General features: G+C 40.6%; 1 protein-coding gene across 1 annotated transcript in view; it reads right to left on the minus strand.

The window, feature by feature from the left end:
- The window catches only part of STARD9 (StAR related lipid transfer domain containing 9), a 94,269-nt gene that overhangs the window by 10,126 nt on the left and 70,319 nt on the right, over positions 1-13,824 (minus strand). Inside the window, exons 23-24 of the mRNA XM_064713867.1 lie at positions 11,999-12,479; positions 8-11,131 (exon numbers count right to left, since the gene is read on the minus strand). Of these exons, the coding sequence (XP_064569937.1) occupies positions 8-11,131; positions 11,999-12,479 (11,605 nt within the window). The remainder of the gene's footprint in view (positions 1-7; positions 11,132-11,998; positions 12,480-13,824) is intronic.

The following is a 13,824-nucleotide window of genomic DNA, read 5'->3' on the forward strand; positions in this document are numbered from 1 at the left end:
AATTTACCTTTCATAAAGTTGCTGCTTCACTGGAATTGTCCCTGGCTCATCTGCAGCTCCTCTCTGAAGGACCTTCAGCAGGGCATCTGTTTCCCCAATGCCATAATTGAGCTTTGCTTCAGTCAGTTCCACTGTGAGGGGATGCTGATGCAGATCCAGGTGAATGCTGGACATGATCTGGGCACGCTCTCTCTGAAGTCTCTTGATCTCTCTGCTCCTGCTGTCACAAGACTGGTAATTCCCTTCCACTTCTGTTGATTGTGTGCTTCCAGGCTTCTTGTCTGCCTGACCCCTTAAATCGGTCACGCTGCCGCTCAAGCCGAGGAGAAAAGGAGGAGTGCTGCTCTTTACACCACACCAGTTGCTGAATTTGTTGTGTATGGGTAAGTCACGGAGGCTGTAGCTCCGAGGCCTGCAGGGCTTGGCAGAAGCAGAGTTCTTGCTGAGAGGGATTTCGGTGTCACATTCACTCCCAGTGACCGATTCTGTACTGTCATCTTGGAAGGATGTCTGCACGTCGCTCACATCAGAAAGTGGAGGAGGGCAGCTTTCCTCACTCTTCCAGAAGAAATCATGAAATTGTACAGAAGATGCTCCTACCAGAGGTTCTGAGGCTGTGCCAGCATTTTTCTTACTTGAACAAGTGGCACTAATTTTTTGATTAAAAAGTAAGTCAGCATTTGGAGAAGGGTAGTTGTGAATCAAAGCAGTATCAGAATTCCCAGAGTACTTTTCGTGCCCGATTCCACCTGAAGGAGCTCTTCCACCCCTTGTAACATACATACAATGAAGGGAATGTGCCACTGAGCCCTGGTCTCTGACATCACCTGTTACCACTTCACTGTGGCCTGACACCTCCAGCATACTGCTGGAGTGATACAGCCGCTCTGCACAAATGGTAGTGCGGGTGTCAACCCTCAGCCTATGTTGCTGTTCCAAGTCTTTTGAACCATCCTGCCCTAAAAGGTCTTTGCCTGCTTTCTTATCAGAGAAAGTTCCAGACTTCTTTCTTATGCTCTTGTGTTCTCTAGAGATGCTTGATTCACTGTCTGTTTCTGTCTGTGAAAAATTGTCCACATGATGTTGCATGCTGAACTGTGGACCTGCCCTCAGCTTTCTCTTGGTGTGAAGGGGACTTGAAGCAACACTGGAATATCCAAGAGGTTCTTTAGTAGGGCAGACAGACTTGCTAAAAGCAGTCTGGCTGCTGGGACTAGCACTAAGAGTAAGAATAGGGGAAGAGGCCCTGTCGACTAGCAGGGTATTTTTGTACCAAAATTTTCTTTCAGCTGGAGTCTCTGTTTCATTGACACTTCTTTTATCCTGAGTGCAAGACGTTGGAGATTGAGAGGTGCTATTAGTAGGGCTGCTAACTACAGTGCATGAAGAACCATCTTGCCCTGAACTTGGCAAAGATGGTGTGAGAGGTGAAACTCTGGTGCTAGCAAAAGCAACATTCTGCTGTGCATTTAGTGATGTTTTTTGAAAATGTAAGATAGGGGTGGAAGTTTTGGGTAAAGAAGGCAGATGCATAAAGGAGTCTTCCAAAATGCTGTCAAGACTGTCATGGAAGTCAGAATTGCCCAGGCGTTTCATCCCTGTTTGTTCTTGTGTACTTTCTTCAAGAGTGAGTGTTTCCTCTTTCCTTTTGGGAATCTCTCCTACTACATCTGCACCAATTTTTTTCCTATCAACATTTACTGCCTGAGCTGCCCTCAATTCCTTTCCCATTTTTGCCTCCACTTGTTTTTCTTCATGTTTGCTTTGAGGTTTTTCCAAAATCTCAGTCTGAGTGCCGACATCTGCTGTAGTCTGAGTACAGCTATCAGACCTAACAGCACCTTCAGTTCTTTTTTGGTTGATTTTGGCATTCTGCTCACTGTCTATAATACTCTGTTGGGAAAGGTTTCCCAACAACTCAGAAGTGTTCTGAAGTAGCTGTGACAGATGCATGGACAGGTTTTGCATGCTTGTCCAAGAAGAAGGTTGATAAAATAAATCTCTGTTTGTTTCCTCCTTTTTTGCAGAAACATCTGTATAGCTTCTCTGATGTCTTCTCTGCCTTTTATACCTTCCTGTAGTTGCAGTTTGTGTTCCTTGCTCACATGTAATCCCTGGAGGTTTATTGGAAGGTTTTTCAGACTCTGAAGGATACAATAGTACAATTTCATCAACCTGCATTGAAGAGTTACCAGGTTGTGTGGAAGGATTCTCAAGTTCAGCAGTGTTGTTTTCTGAGTTAGTCTCCAGTGTTTCGCTGGATATGTTGCTGTACTGTTTGGTACTGTCACTTGAGTACGCTGATTTAAAGTCTTGTCTGACACTGTCCCATTCTTGAAGACCTTCAATGCTACTCAAAGTGCTTGACAAAACTTTTGCTGTAGCATATGAACTTAGATGAGAACGAAAAGGAGAATTTTGAGAGTTCAATCCATTGTCTACACTGGAACATCTCATAACTTTACGATTTTCCATATTCAAAGGAATTTGATTGCAAGAGACATCACTTGCACTTCCAAAAGCATACTGTTTCCAGCCGATCTTGCAGGCTCCATCTTGTTGCCATGGGTGAATGTATGGGTTGATATCACTTGATCTAAAATGCATTGCATCTTTATTATCTTGCAAAAATAAATCAGTTTCTGGCTGGTATCCAGCTTCTTCTCCTTCCCCTTCACTACACTGAGCTACAGAATTGCTCTTTGAATGGACATTTGCTTCTGCACACACAGAACTGCGAGCTGTGGGCAGTAAGGATGATGGAGATTGACTAGTACAATCTTTCAAAGACTGGCTACTTTGGCTTCTTGCTGTTAAATTTTGTAAGCTTTTGGGATCACAGTTTGCAAGCTTTTTCATTTGTGCCATTTTTGGCTGAAATCTTGGTTTAGATTTAACTTGTAATAAGTTCTTTGATTCCTGCTTTGAAAATCTTTCAATTCCATAAAGATCATCTTCAGTTGGTGACGGAGGCTCTACACTCATATTCAAATCTTGCAGTGATTTAGATGCAGAATACAACAAAGGATCTGCCTTAGATGAAGCTTCCAAAGTACATTCTGTGTCAGAGAAAACAGCAATAGCTGGAGCTGATACTCTGTGACTTCGTAAATAAGGTCTCAGTTCACTCTGTTTACAGCCCTTTGTACTCCGTGTGGTAGAATATGATCTTTTGCTCCTGAGTTGCACCAATTTGGATTCTTGAAGAGTTAAATCATGGTTTTCTGGCAAAACCTTTATGGACGTTGTTTCATTATTTTTTACAGGAAAATTGAGTCTTTCTAATTTCAGGGTATTATTCCTCATTGTAGTGTCTTCCATTGTTGAACAAGTGTTCGCCTCAGCATCAGTGCTATCAATGCTTGAACATGTATTATTTTTGCAAAGAAAAATCTCTTTTCTACCATCTGCATTTGTTCTGTCTGGCACCTGTTCTATATGTTCACCTGCAGGCACATACTGACAGTTAACTTGCAGATCTGCAGGGTTTCTTTCAAAACCCAAGGCAGTGTGATATGGTTGCCTGGGATCAGGGCTTCCATATGTGGCATATGCTTGACCAGATGAATTGCAGGTGTACTCAGGATCCACTTGAACATCTCTTGGATACAGATTTTCCAACACTGTAACTGCTGAGCCTGTTAATTCATTTGGAGAATTTGAGGATACACTAGTTTGCTTTTCAGCAGGTTCTCTACTTAACGTTTTTCTCTGCTCTGTCTTTACTGCAAAATGTTCATCCTCAGTATTTGAATGCAGTTCTTCCTTACTTCTGTTAAGTGTATTTGTCATTTGTCCCTCTTTAATAAGAATTGCCCTGCTAGTATCCCAAAAAGGTAATGATGGTAGTAAAAGAGAATTATCACTTGGTATTTTCTCTATGTGTTTGTTGCAAGCTTCTTGTGGTGGAACTTTATCCCAATAATGCTGATCAATTTCTGTATCACTGTCAGGTTTTTTATTATTACTTCTGTATGCAGGTTCCCTATCTATAGCAGAATTTTCATATGAAGTACAGTCTATGTCTGAGACTGGAAAATGCCTGTTTTCTTTTGCAAGAGAAAGTAAAATACTTCCCGAAGCACATATTGGCTCATCAAATACCACAGCTTTATCTGACTGCGTGTCTTGTATTTGCAAAACACCAAATGGAGACTGTTTCAATATATTTGAATGTGAAGTATCATATGTGCTAGTTTCATCATGACCTATATCTGCAGTTGAAGGAAATTCTGAAAATGCTGTTAAGGCTGGGTAATTGACTCTTGCTAATGATAGGGGAAAATCTCCTTTTACAGAGCACACATCTTCAGAATTGCAGGACACTTTCTCAGTCAAACAGCTGTCCTGAAATGAGTCCTCAAGCTGATTAAATACTAGAGATTTTGAGTCCCCAAGTAAAGAAGATGTGGTAAAAGCACTGAAGTTCTTGAAGCTTTGAAATGGTGTCTCAGGGGCAGTTTCTTCTGCAGAGTGTGATGGCAGAGACTTTGATTCATTACAGCCAGTCTGTCCTTGGCTCTGGAAACTGAGCAGACCCGATTCTGGTACAGTCACTCTGTTAGTGTTACTGCAGTGTTCTGAGAACTCATTAATTTTATCTTCTTTTATGTCACCACAGTTCTGGAAATAACCTTGAACCATTTCCTCCTTTTTCTCTGTTTCCACAACTTTTCCAGGGAGTTTATTACTCTGAGCATATGTGGTCTCTGCAACTGCAGAATTATTTTCCTTTTCGTCTCCTTTTTGAGAAACACCAGGAAAAGTTACAGATACACTTAAATCTGTTGATTCACTTTCAAAGTACTTTGTTTCTTCAGAGAGAACATTATTATTTATACCTTTGTCTCCACTGCTGACAATTAAACTATCTGCAGTTGATGCTGGACAATTTAGAAGACCAGGAGAACATTCAGAAGTGTCCAAGTTCCTATTATAATTTAGAAAGTCTTTACTATAATGTGGATGTTCCTTTGGAGACTTGTTCAGGCCTTCTGAAAGGGCTGAAGAATTCTCAGAAGCAGCATTGCCTGATTGGTCTACACAGCACTCTTCAGAAGCTTCATGCTCCTGGTTTTCTGTGGGCTCGTGCTGATAACCCACTACACTGGGAAACTCGGCATTTTCACATTTACTGTTTGCTGTTGGATACCTTGCACTTAAAAATGTCTTCTCATCATGCACTGATGAAGCCCCCAAGTGAGGTACTATCTGAGTTGTATTAATATTCTGAAATATTTTTTGGGTGGAGCTTTCTAGTAAAGAGTGGGGTTTTCCCACCCCTACATCTTCCATCACTTCTTTTTCTGAGGAAGACAGCAGATGTGAAGTATCCAACATTAGTGAATCAGGCACAATGGTATCCTTTACCTCTTGAGCTGTATCTTCTATGGAATCAGGACAGTCTTTTAATAATTCATTAACCATGAAATCCATACCGTGTTCTTCACAAACATTATTAATATCCTGTATGATATCTTCAGAAGAATCTAATTTTTCCAAGAAAAATGAGCTTCCCTTGGCCCTTTGCTGAAGTACAACAGTTCCGCACTCAAGGCCACCTGCACTGTAGGGAGTGAAAGAGCTGTTCTCATGGACAGGTTGTGCAGATATGGCATAATCAGGTCCATTTTTAAATACAAAGGATTCTTCCTCCTGCCTCTGCTGCATGGTGCTGGTTTGCAGAAGAGGTACACTTTTACTTGGTGTTTTAGCTGGAAGATGTTTGTTTGTTTCTCCCATTTTGTTGGCTGCAACAGATGTACCAACACTGATCTCACTCTCCATTAACGTTTTGTAGTAAGGCAGAACAGCTCCAGTTCCAAGACTGCTGTTAGATGGTTTTGTACATCCTCTCAGTGCAGTGGGAGCATCTTGAACAAGATGGGAATCATCACTTCCTCCAAGATATAAAGGCTGATTTACAGACTGACATGGGGAGTCTTGAAGCTCTTGGTTTTTTTCTGTACATGTCTGTGATGCTGGTGGATTTTGTTGCTGGCTAATGTCTTCATTATTTCCAGAAAAGCTGGTAGACACCCACTGGCTTTCTCTTAATATTTCATTTAATCTGCTGTCATCATGTGTCATTTGGTAACTGCCTTTGTTTTCAGGGAAGAGTTCATCCAGGTTTTGTAAAAAGATCACTTCTACATCCTCTGTGTTTGCTACATATATCTGCTTTTTTCTGTCTGCTTTGGCCATTTCTACTAGCTTCATCAATTGCACTGTCTCCTCCTCAGCTCTGGAGCCTACTTGATCCAATTCACAAATGTCAAAACTTTTTCTAACAATATCGTCGTTCAAGTTTTCTGAAGTGCCATGGTCAGGAGATCCCACAGAGAAACTCATACACGTATGTCTGTCAAGACTTGTAAATTTTTGTTTAGTTCTGTATTGGTCAATATTAGCACTATCTTTAACTGAATATTCATATGCATCAACTACATTTCCTATCTCTGTTGCAGAGTCCACTGAATCACCATCCTCACTCATTTCAGTAGGGTCTTGGTATCTTGAATCATCCCCTAACAGTATATTTGATTCTACTTCAGAAGCCATCAGGTACCTTTCAGGGATCTTAAATTGATCTAAAATTTCTTCTGTGTCACCTCTGTCACAGTACACTTGATGCAGAGCTGGAGACTGTTCATTAAAGTAAACATTTTCATCTGTGCATAACTCTTTTTGCCCCATACTAACCAGCTCCTCAGGGTTTGCCATGGTAATTTGTTCTTCACTCCCAGTCACTTCACATTCATTAACCTTGTCTTCCTGGGGCAAACAGTTTGGTACACAATGCTCAATTATATTGCTAGAATTTATTTGTCCTTCATTTTCAGGTTTTGCTGAAATATTTCCTTGCCTCCTTGGGATTAGTACTGTTTCAGCTACATTCTCTGCTGTTCCATTCATCTGTAAAAACCCTTTGCAAGTATCAAGGAATCCCAAAGTATTCTGAATAACATCTGTTGTGTGGGAAAACACAGATGAAGGAGTGGTTTTGGGAGCAACAGAAAGCTCTGTTGAATAAATACCTATTTCTGTTTTCTCACTTATTTCTTTTTGGCGAAAGCTGCTTGTTTCAGGTTGGCTGCCAGAATGCACAAGCGCTTTTGATTCCTGAGTATGTTCTGCCCCTGTGACAGCTTCCTGCAGTTCATCTTTGTGCACCTCTTCATGTGTCAGGCACAGATTTGTATTAAACTCACAGTGAACTTCACAAGCTGTGATATCAGTAGATTTCTTTGGGTTCTGAGTTAGACCAATGTCTTTAAAATCCTTTTTACTGTCTTCAGTTATACTTTGGACTTGGGCTGCTAGTCTGTCAGGTAAACTTTCAGTGTGTCTGGATTTAATTTCCAATGCACTTTTTTCTAAGTTGCTTGCATTATTAATTGATTTTGTTATTTCCTCGTCTGTGGCTGTCCCTGTATTCTGATAAGGAGCCATGGCTTCTTCTGTATCCATTTCTATGTCTCTGAAAATTTTGTATTCTTTATTTCTGCAAGAACTCTCCTCTTGAGAAATGGCAGCTGATGCATTTGTGTTGCATTCAAAAACCTTTCCCAACTCTGAATTTGCATTGTACTCAGCATGAAAGTCCACTGGACAATCACTTTCAAAAAATGCTTCTTCCTCCCCTCTAGATTCAAGTAAAGATTTGTTCTGTGTTTCTGTTTCCGAGAGAACAGAGGCACCAAATTCTGCAGAAATGTCAGTTGTCTTGTGTGTAGTGTTTTTCTGTCCTGTTGACTTTGAGGAGCATGTTGGGCAGAGGCAGCCAGAATGTACATCAGAACAACTTTTTGTGACACCGACTTCCATGGTAAGATTAGATGTAGCATCACAATTTCCTTTCACGATTGTGACATGCTCCAATAGTTTATCATAATTTTTGGTCTCACATGCACTTTGAAAAAGATTAGCTTTTTTTGAAATTTTGTAAAATAGGCTTGAATTAGATTCTGGGAGAAAATAATTTGTATTCTCACAAATAGCAGCAGGAAAGGACTTGGTGTTTTTCCCATTTACATTCAGTAGGAAATAACTTCCTTCATTTACCACTAGGTTTTCATATTTGGATGAAAATTCTTTCTGAACTACAGCCTGAGAATTCAGTACATGGTGTTCCTTGCTTTCACTGCTTTCTTCTCTTATGTTATCAGTGCATAATGTAGAATTTTCTGAAATTTGCTGCGATAAGCAACTCACCTGACTGTCTGCTAGGGCACATTCAGGGGAATAATCCTTTGAATCAGGTTTATGTTTGAATTCATAATGATTTAGTGAAGACAAGTCTTCATCCTTTGATATGTATTCATCATGATCTGTGAATGATGGCACCTCTGGCACAATGTCTGCCAAGCTATCTGTGCTTATTTCCATACAGATTATCTCTTTTTGAGACATCTCTATTGGTGTTGCAGACTGGTCATAGCTTGTGCTGGCAGCAACAACTGAAGGGTGACATTGATATGTTATCTTCTGTGAGGAAAAATCTGTCTCTGCAGTTACTTCTGCAGGTATTTGCTCATGATCTGTTTCTTGCATGGTTTCCAAATTACTCTCCCCAGACCTGGGGGGTTCTTCTGCATCAGTTGACTCTGCTCCTTGTCCAGCCAGCATCTCAAGCTTGTAACTGCTCACTAGAGAGCAGCTCTTGTTTGTTAAGTCACTGAGGAAGAAACCTTCATCACAACATGTTGGTATTTTTTGTACTGGAAAAAGATGCCCGCAGTTTCCAAACTGGATGTGTTTTACTGCAGATGTCTGTGTTGAGGTCATATTATGAGCAAGTCCCATAGAACACTCAGCAGCAGGTTCACTGACATGTGCGCTTCCACTGCCTGAATCTGCCACACTTGACTCTGACTTCAAGTTATTGTAGTCATTGTCAAGCTCATCTTTTGAAAAAGTTTGGAATAAGCCATCTTCTAAACCTGTATCTACACAGCCATTCGTCTGCTCCACAATTTGCACAGGCAACACGGTGACAGAATTCTCCTCTTTCTTAGATACCAGTGACAAGCAGCCTGCAGTGGAGGTGCTTTCCAAACAGCTGAAGGCTTGTGCACATTCAGTAGCAGACCTGCAAGTAGACAATTCACCCAGTTGTTCTTGTTCAGGATGGTGTGACCTTGAATGTTCAGAATAATCATGCTCTGCTGAAGTAGGAACAAAAGAGGAACTTGGTTCTACTGAGCTAGCAAACGAGAACTTTACATTTGCAGATTCCAAGGAGGAATTTTCATTAGAGTTCGTCCATCCCTTTAAAATCTTATTTAATGATCCACTCTCAGGAGTCCTGCTTGCAGTTGTTGTTTCAGGTAAAGGTACTTCCAATGCGTCAGAGGAGAAAACTGAATTTATTTGGATTACATGATGTGGACTGTGAGTAATGCTGTGAATCTGCTTAGAGCCACACACAAAAGAAACCTCAGCAGCTGACTGCTTTAGATCATCTTTCTTTAGCCAAAGTTCTGGTTTGCTCGAAGAGCACAGATGAGCATCTTGAAATTCCAAGTTTTCATGGGAAGAAGATGCTGTTATTCTGGGGCTGCTGATGTCAACCTTTGAGTCACAGGAAGACCAGGCATCATTATTAAGCAAAGGATTACCACTTGCATAATACAGTCTTCTTTCAGGAGACCTTTCTTGCTCTACAAAGGAGACTTTTGTTCCCTTCAGCAACTGTTTGCAAGCATTACTGGAAGCAGTCTGTGGCTTGGTGTTCAAATAAAAGGAACTGCTCAGCTTCTGATCATAATTTGCCCCTTCTGTATCTCTGTTGCAGGTCTTGGATTCATGGTTTTCCTCAATCTGTATAGCTGGTAATTTAGGAGTTTGTAACTTCCAGAAAATCTCTGCTGGCATTTCATCAGATGAGTCAGATTTGGATTCTTCTACCAGATCTTCTGCTGGCATCTCTTCTCCATCAGCTAAGCTATCCAGAGAAAAGCTTCTTTCAGCCTTTCCCAGTCTCCTACGAGATGCATATGATGTCACCAAAGATGAAATATGGTTCTCAGTTCTGCTTTTGTAAATCTTAGCTGGCTCATGATGGGCCTTTAACTTGTGAAATTGGCTTGTATTTTGCTTTTTGGCTTTATTTTCCTTTTCTATCAGAGAGTCTTGTGACATTTGACTGTCATCACTCTCAGAATCTTCTGGGTTGGCAAGACATTTATTTCTGTCAAAATCTTCCAGTTTCAGTTTCTCTGGAACAGCTTTTGCATAAGCACAGGAGAGTGAATCGACAGAATAGGAACTGTCAGTATCAGAAATCTCATTTTCATCATCCTCTTGCCAGTTCTCCAGCATATCTGTGGCTGTCTTGGGCACTCCAGCACTTAGCATCTCAGCACTGTGCCACTTTTTTTCAACATGAGAGAGTGGTGTCTGTGAGTTCATCTTAGTGAGATTTCCTACTGATGTCGCTGCCATCAGAAATTCTTTCTCTTCTGCTGATGATTTCTCATGACTTGGCAAGGCTGAATTTGCCTCTCTCCTGCAGTTCTTGACTGTTTGGTTTAGATGCACTGATGGTGGGTTTCCATACACTGTTTTCTTCATTTGTTTAGGAAAGTTTTCTGGAGAAGACCTATGGCCTTTTCCATTGATATCCATTCTAATCTTTTTATTGGATACCTGAGGTTTATTTTGTGCTACATTGCTGCTGGCAGGCTGACTTAAATCTCCTAGCACCTTTGATTTTGTCATTCTTCTCCCTGTAATAAAGGTTTTAGGCTCATCTTTCTCCTTAAAAAGATCAGGAGAGGAACCTTTAGAGGTCTGGTTTTGAGATCCAGCTTGCCCTGGACTGTCATCCAACTTTTCCATTTTTTTATAATTTTTATTGATATAAGCCATGATAGCTGAATCATTAGAGTACTTCTCTCCTCCTTTTTTATTTTCAATTGAAGATGTTTTTTGTTTTTCAGTTAGCTGCCTCTGGACTGAAAAGGAGATCCCCTTTCCATCATTAAGGTCATCACTCCCAGAAATGTCTTTATCACTTTTGTAAAGGTATTCTACAGGTGACAACCTCTCTGTTCTACTACCTTTACAGTATTGATCAATATTTGGTGAGGTAGATATCTTGGAGACAGACTCCCTCTTCGAAAAACAGCTGTGGAAATAAAGAAGAAATCAAGTTCAATCCTCGCTTGAATAATGTAGTTGACATTTTTACCACAGTAATGTCTTGCAAATAAGAATAACAATTAATGAAGCAACAATCTTAATGCCTCTCAAAATTCAATTCTAGAAGGGAATAAAAAAATAAAATTCTGTGACTAATTATAAAATCCCCTTGCTATCTGGAAAGATGCCCTGCACACAAAGAAATAGCTCAATGCTTCGAGGTATAGCTTCATATTGAATCTCTGTAGACTCAAGTAGCTGTAAATGTTAATTAAAAATAAAAGATAGTTCTAAGTCACAGAAATCCACTGAGCAGAGTTTAGCTATTTCCTGCTGTGGAAATTGCTAAGGACCATGCTGTGATAGACAGTGTAGCATCCCAACATTTTAGCTTTGCATGGAGATGTTTATTCAGCTTGAGAAAGGCTGACCAGTATAAAAGTCCTTTCCATAATCACCCCAAAGATACCAATATTCTGAAGAAGAGTTTGATGATAAGATAAAATGGTGCAGTAATTAGTATTTACCAACAGTCTGAACAAGGCAACAACAAAAGCTAAGCCACTTCTAAAAAGCCTTCTCAAAGAGGTAAAAAGCGCAGAAAGGCTTGAGAGAGAAATGTAAAAAAGGGAGAAAGACCACATCAGACAGATAAGGAGGGAATGCACTGTACAGACCCAAAGGAAAAGGACAAACAGCTCCAGCGTGATGTACAATATAGTGGGCTTACTGATATCGCAGATTTGAGGATTTTCTTCAATACATTGAAAGGCATTCAGGATAGGTGGCCTGAAAATACCTTGAATTTATGTTACTTTTGAAAGTGCAGAGGATTTAGCAGCTATCAGCTTACCTGGGTGCCTGGGGCAGGTACGAGTCACAGAACAAATGCCTGTGCCTCAAACCCAGCACTTTCTGTCTCTTTTGCAAGTGGTGATCCAAAGAGCACTGTACAGCAATATTATCACTTAGGCCTTGGGATTGTTTCACACACTCTTCACTGAGCCAGCAGCTAGCTTCCAGCTGCTCCAGGTTTTGCTTGGCTTCCAACAGCTTCTGCTTCTTGACTATCCTTTCCAGCCGGAACTTGACCTTCTTCCGCCGTATGTTTCTTTCGGCCTTTTTTAAGGAGTACCTTTGCAAGAGCTCCAGCTGCACCAGTCTCTTCTTGTTCTGCTGCAGCAGGGAAAGGCAGGTTTCCAGCCCAGTGGTGCTCTGCACCTCAGCCTCTGCACACAGCGCTGGCTCTGTTTGCACTGCAAACTCCCTCTGCTGCTGCTGCTGCTGCTGAAGGGCAGCCAGACGTTTATTCTCATTTATAAGCCACTGCTGGTCTGTAAACAAAACAATGGTTGAGAGAAAGTAAAAATCACACGAAAACCATTACTTGTTACTATCTTGTTTCTTAATTTAATCAGCCTTTAGAGGTCATTTGAGAACAGAATTTCTGTGCATGTAGAGTAGAGACTCAACAAACTATTTAAAGAAAAATGTACTGTTGCTGTACTTCATTGATGACTAAAAGCCTCTTCATTGGGTTAAGGACTCAGGTAGCAACTGCAGAATATAAGCTTGTAATCATAATATTAAAGAATTATTAAATGGCTTGGGCTGGAAGGGACCTTTAAGATCAACGGGTTAAATGTGCACCGAAAAAAACAAATACTGTCATGGCAAAGATGCAGGTGAAGCCAACACAACCTTTAGCTATTATGACAAACAGTTCAAAAAACACAAGTTCATACCACCAGTCAATGTGTATTTTTCACAGAATTACCACTCTACTCCACAAAAAGAATTAGATTCTCTGCTTCCATTAATGACCCCTACAGTTCATAAATGCCAAATATGTTCACACAACAAGTGATTAGCCTAATTTGATAACAAAATATGGTACCTCTGCTTACATACTAAGTCTTCTCTAAATATTCAGAGCCTGATCTTTGCAGTCAGTGAGGATGCAGTAGAGAACAGAACCAGGCTGATTTGTTTTAAACCCTAGATGAAAGAATACTTTTATTCCATGCAAGGAATGGATGTGCTTAGAGGTTTTTCAGAGCACACCAGCTTCAGTCTGAGCTATGATGAACTGTAACAAAAGAAGACATTATTGAGATCACCATGACCAGGTTGTATGTGATGGCTTGAACCTGTTCTCTTAATGAAGAAGATATTTTATGCTGCCATAAAAATATACACATTCAGTGCTCAAAGCAAACAAAAAAATAATCTTCATTGCTGAACAAGCAACATAAAAATTTCAGGCCAGGTTCCTTTACAAGTGAAGCACTCTCAAAGAACCCAAGTTTCCCAAAGCACTGCTCTCTTACTAGCAGCAATTTTTCTTGGCTGAGCTTACTTTCAATGTGCAGTCCTTTACTAAATAAGCAATGTTTCGTTGCTTATTCAGGGATGTAGGAATTAAGAGGTATTTAAGTTTGATGTGATGAATGAGGGCCTCCTGCAGCTCTGCACAGCTGAGCTGCAAGAGAGGAATTTGGGGGTCTGGAATTTTCCCTAGTTCAAGAGACCATTAGTGCAGAGACATTGTAGGTATCACTTGCTTGATGAATACTGATCTTGTTAAACACACTTCATTAGTGATCCCCACCACAATGAGTCTCCTGTCCTGCTTATATTGGCAGCTCTGCAGAAAGCACATGCACAGAAGTAGGAATT

The sequence above is a fragment of the Zonotrichia leucophrys genome, chromosome 5 (genome assembly GCF_028769735.1).
Source record: "Zonotrichia leucophrys gambelii isolate GWCS_2022_RI chromosome 5, RI_Zleu_2.0, whole genome shotgun sequence".
NCBI lineage: Eukaryota > Metazoa > Chordata > Aves > Passeriformes > Passerellidae > Zonotrichia > Zonotrichia leucophrys.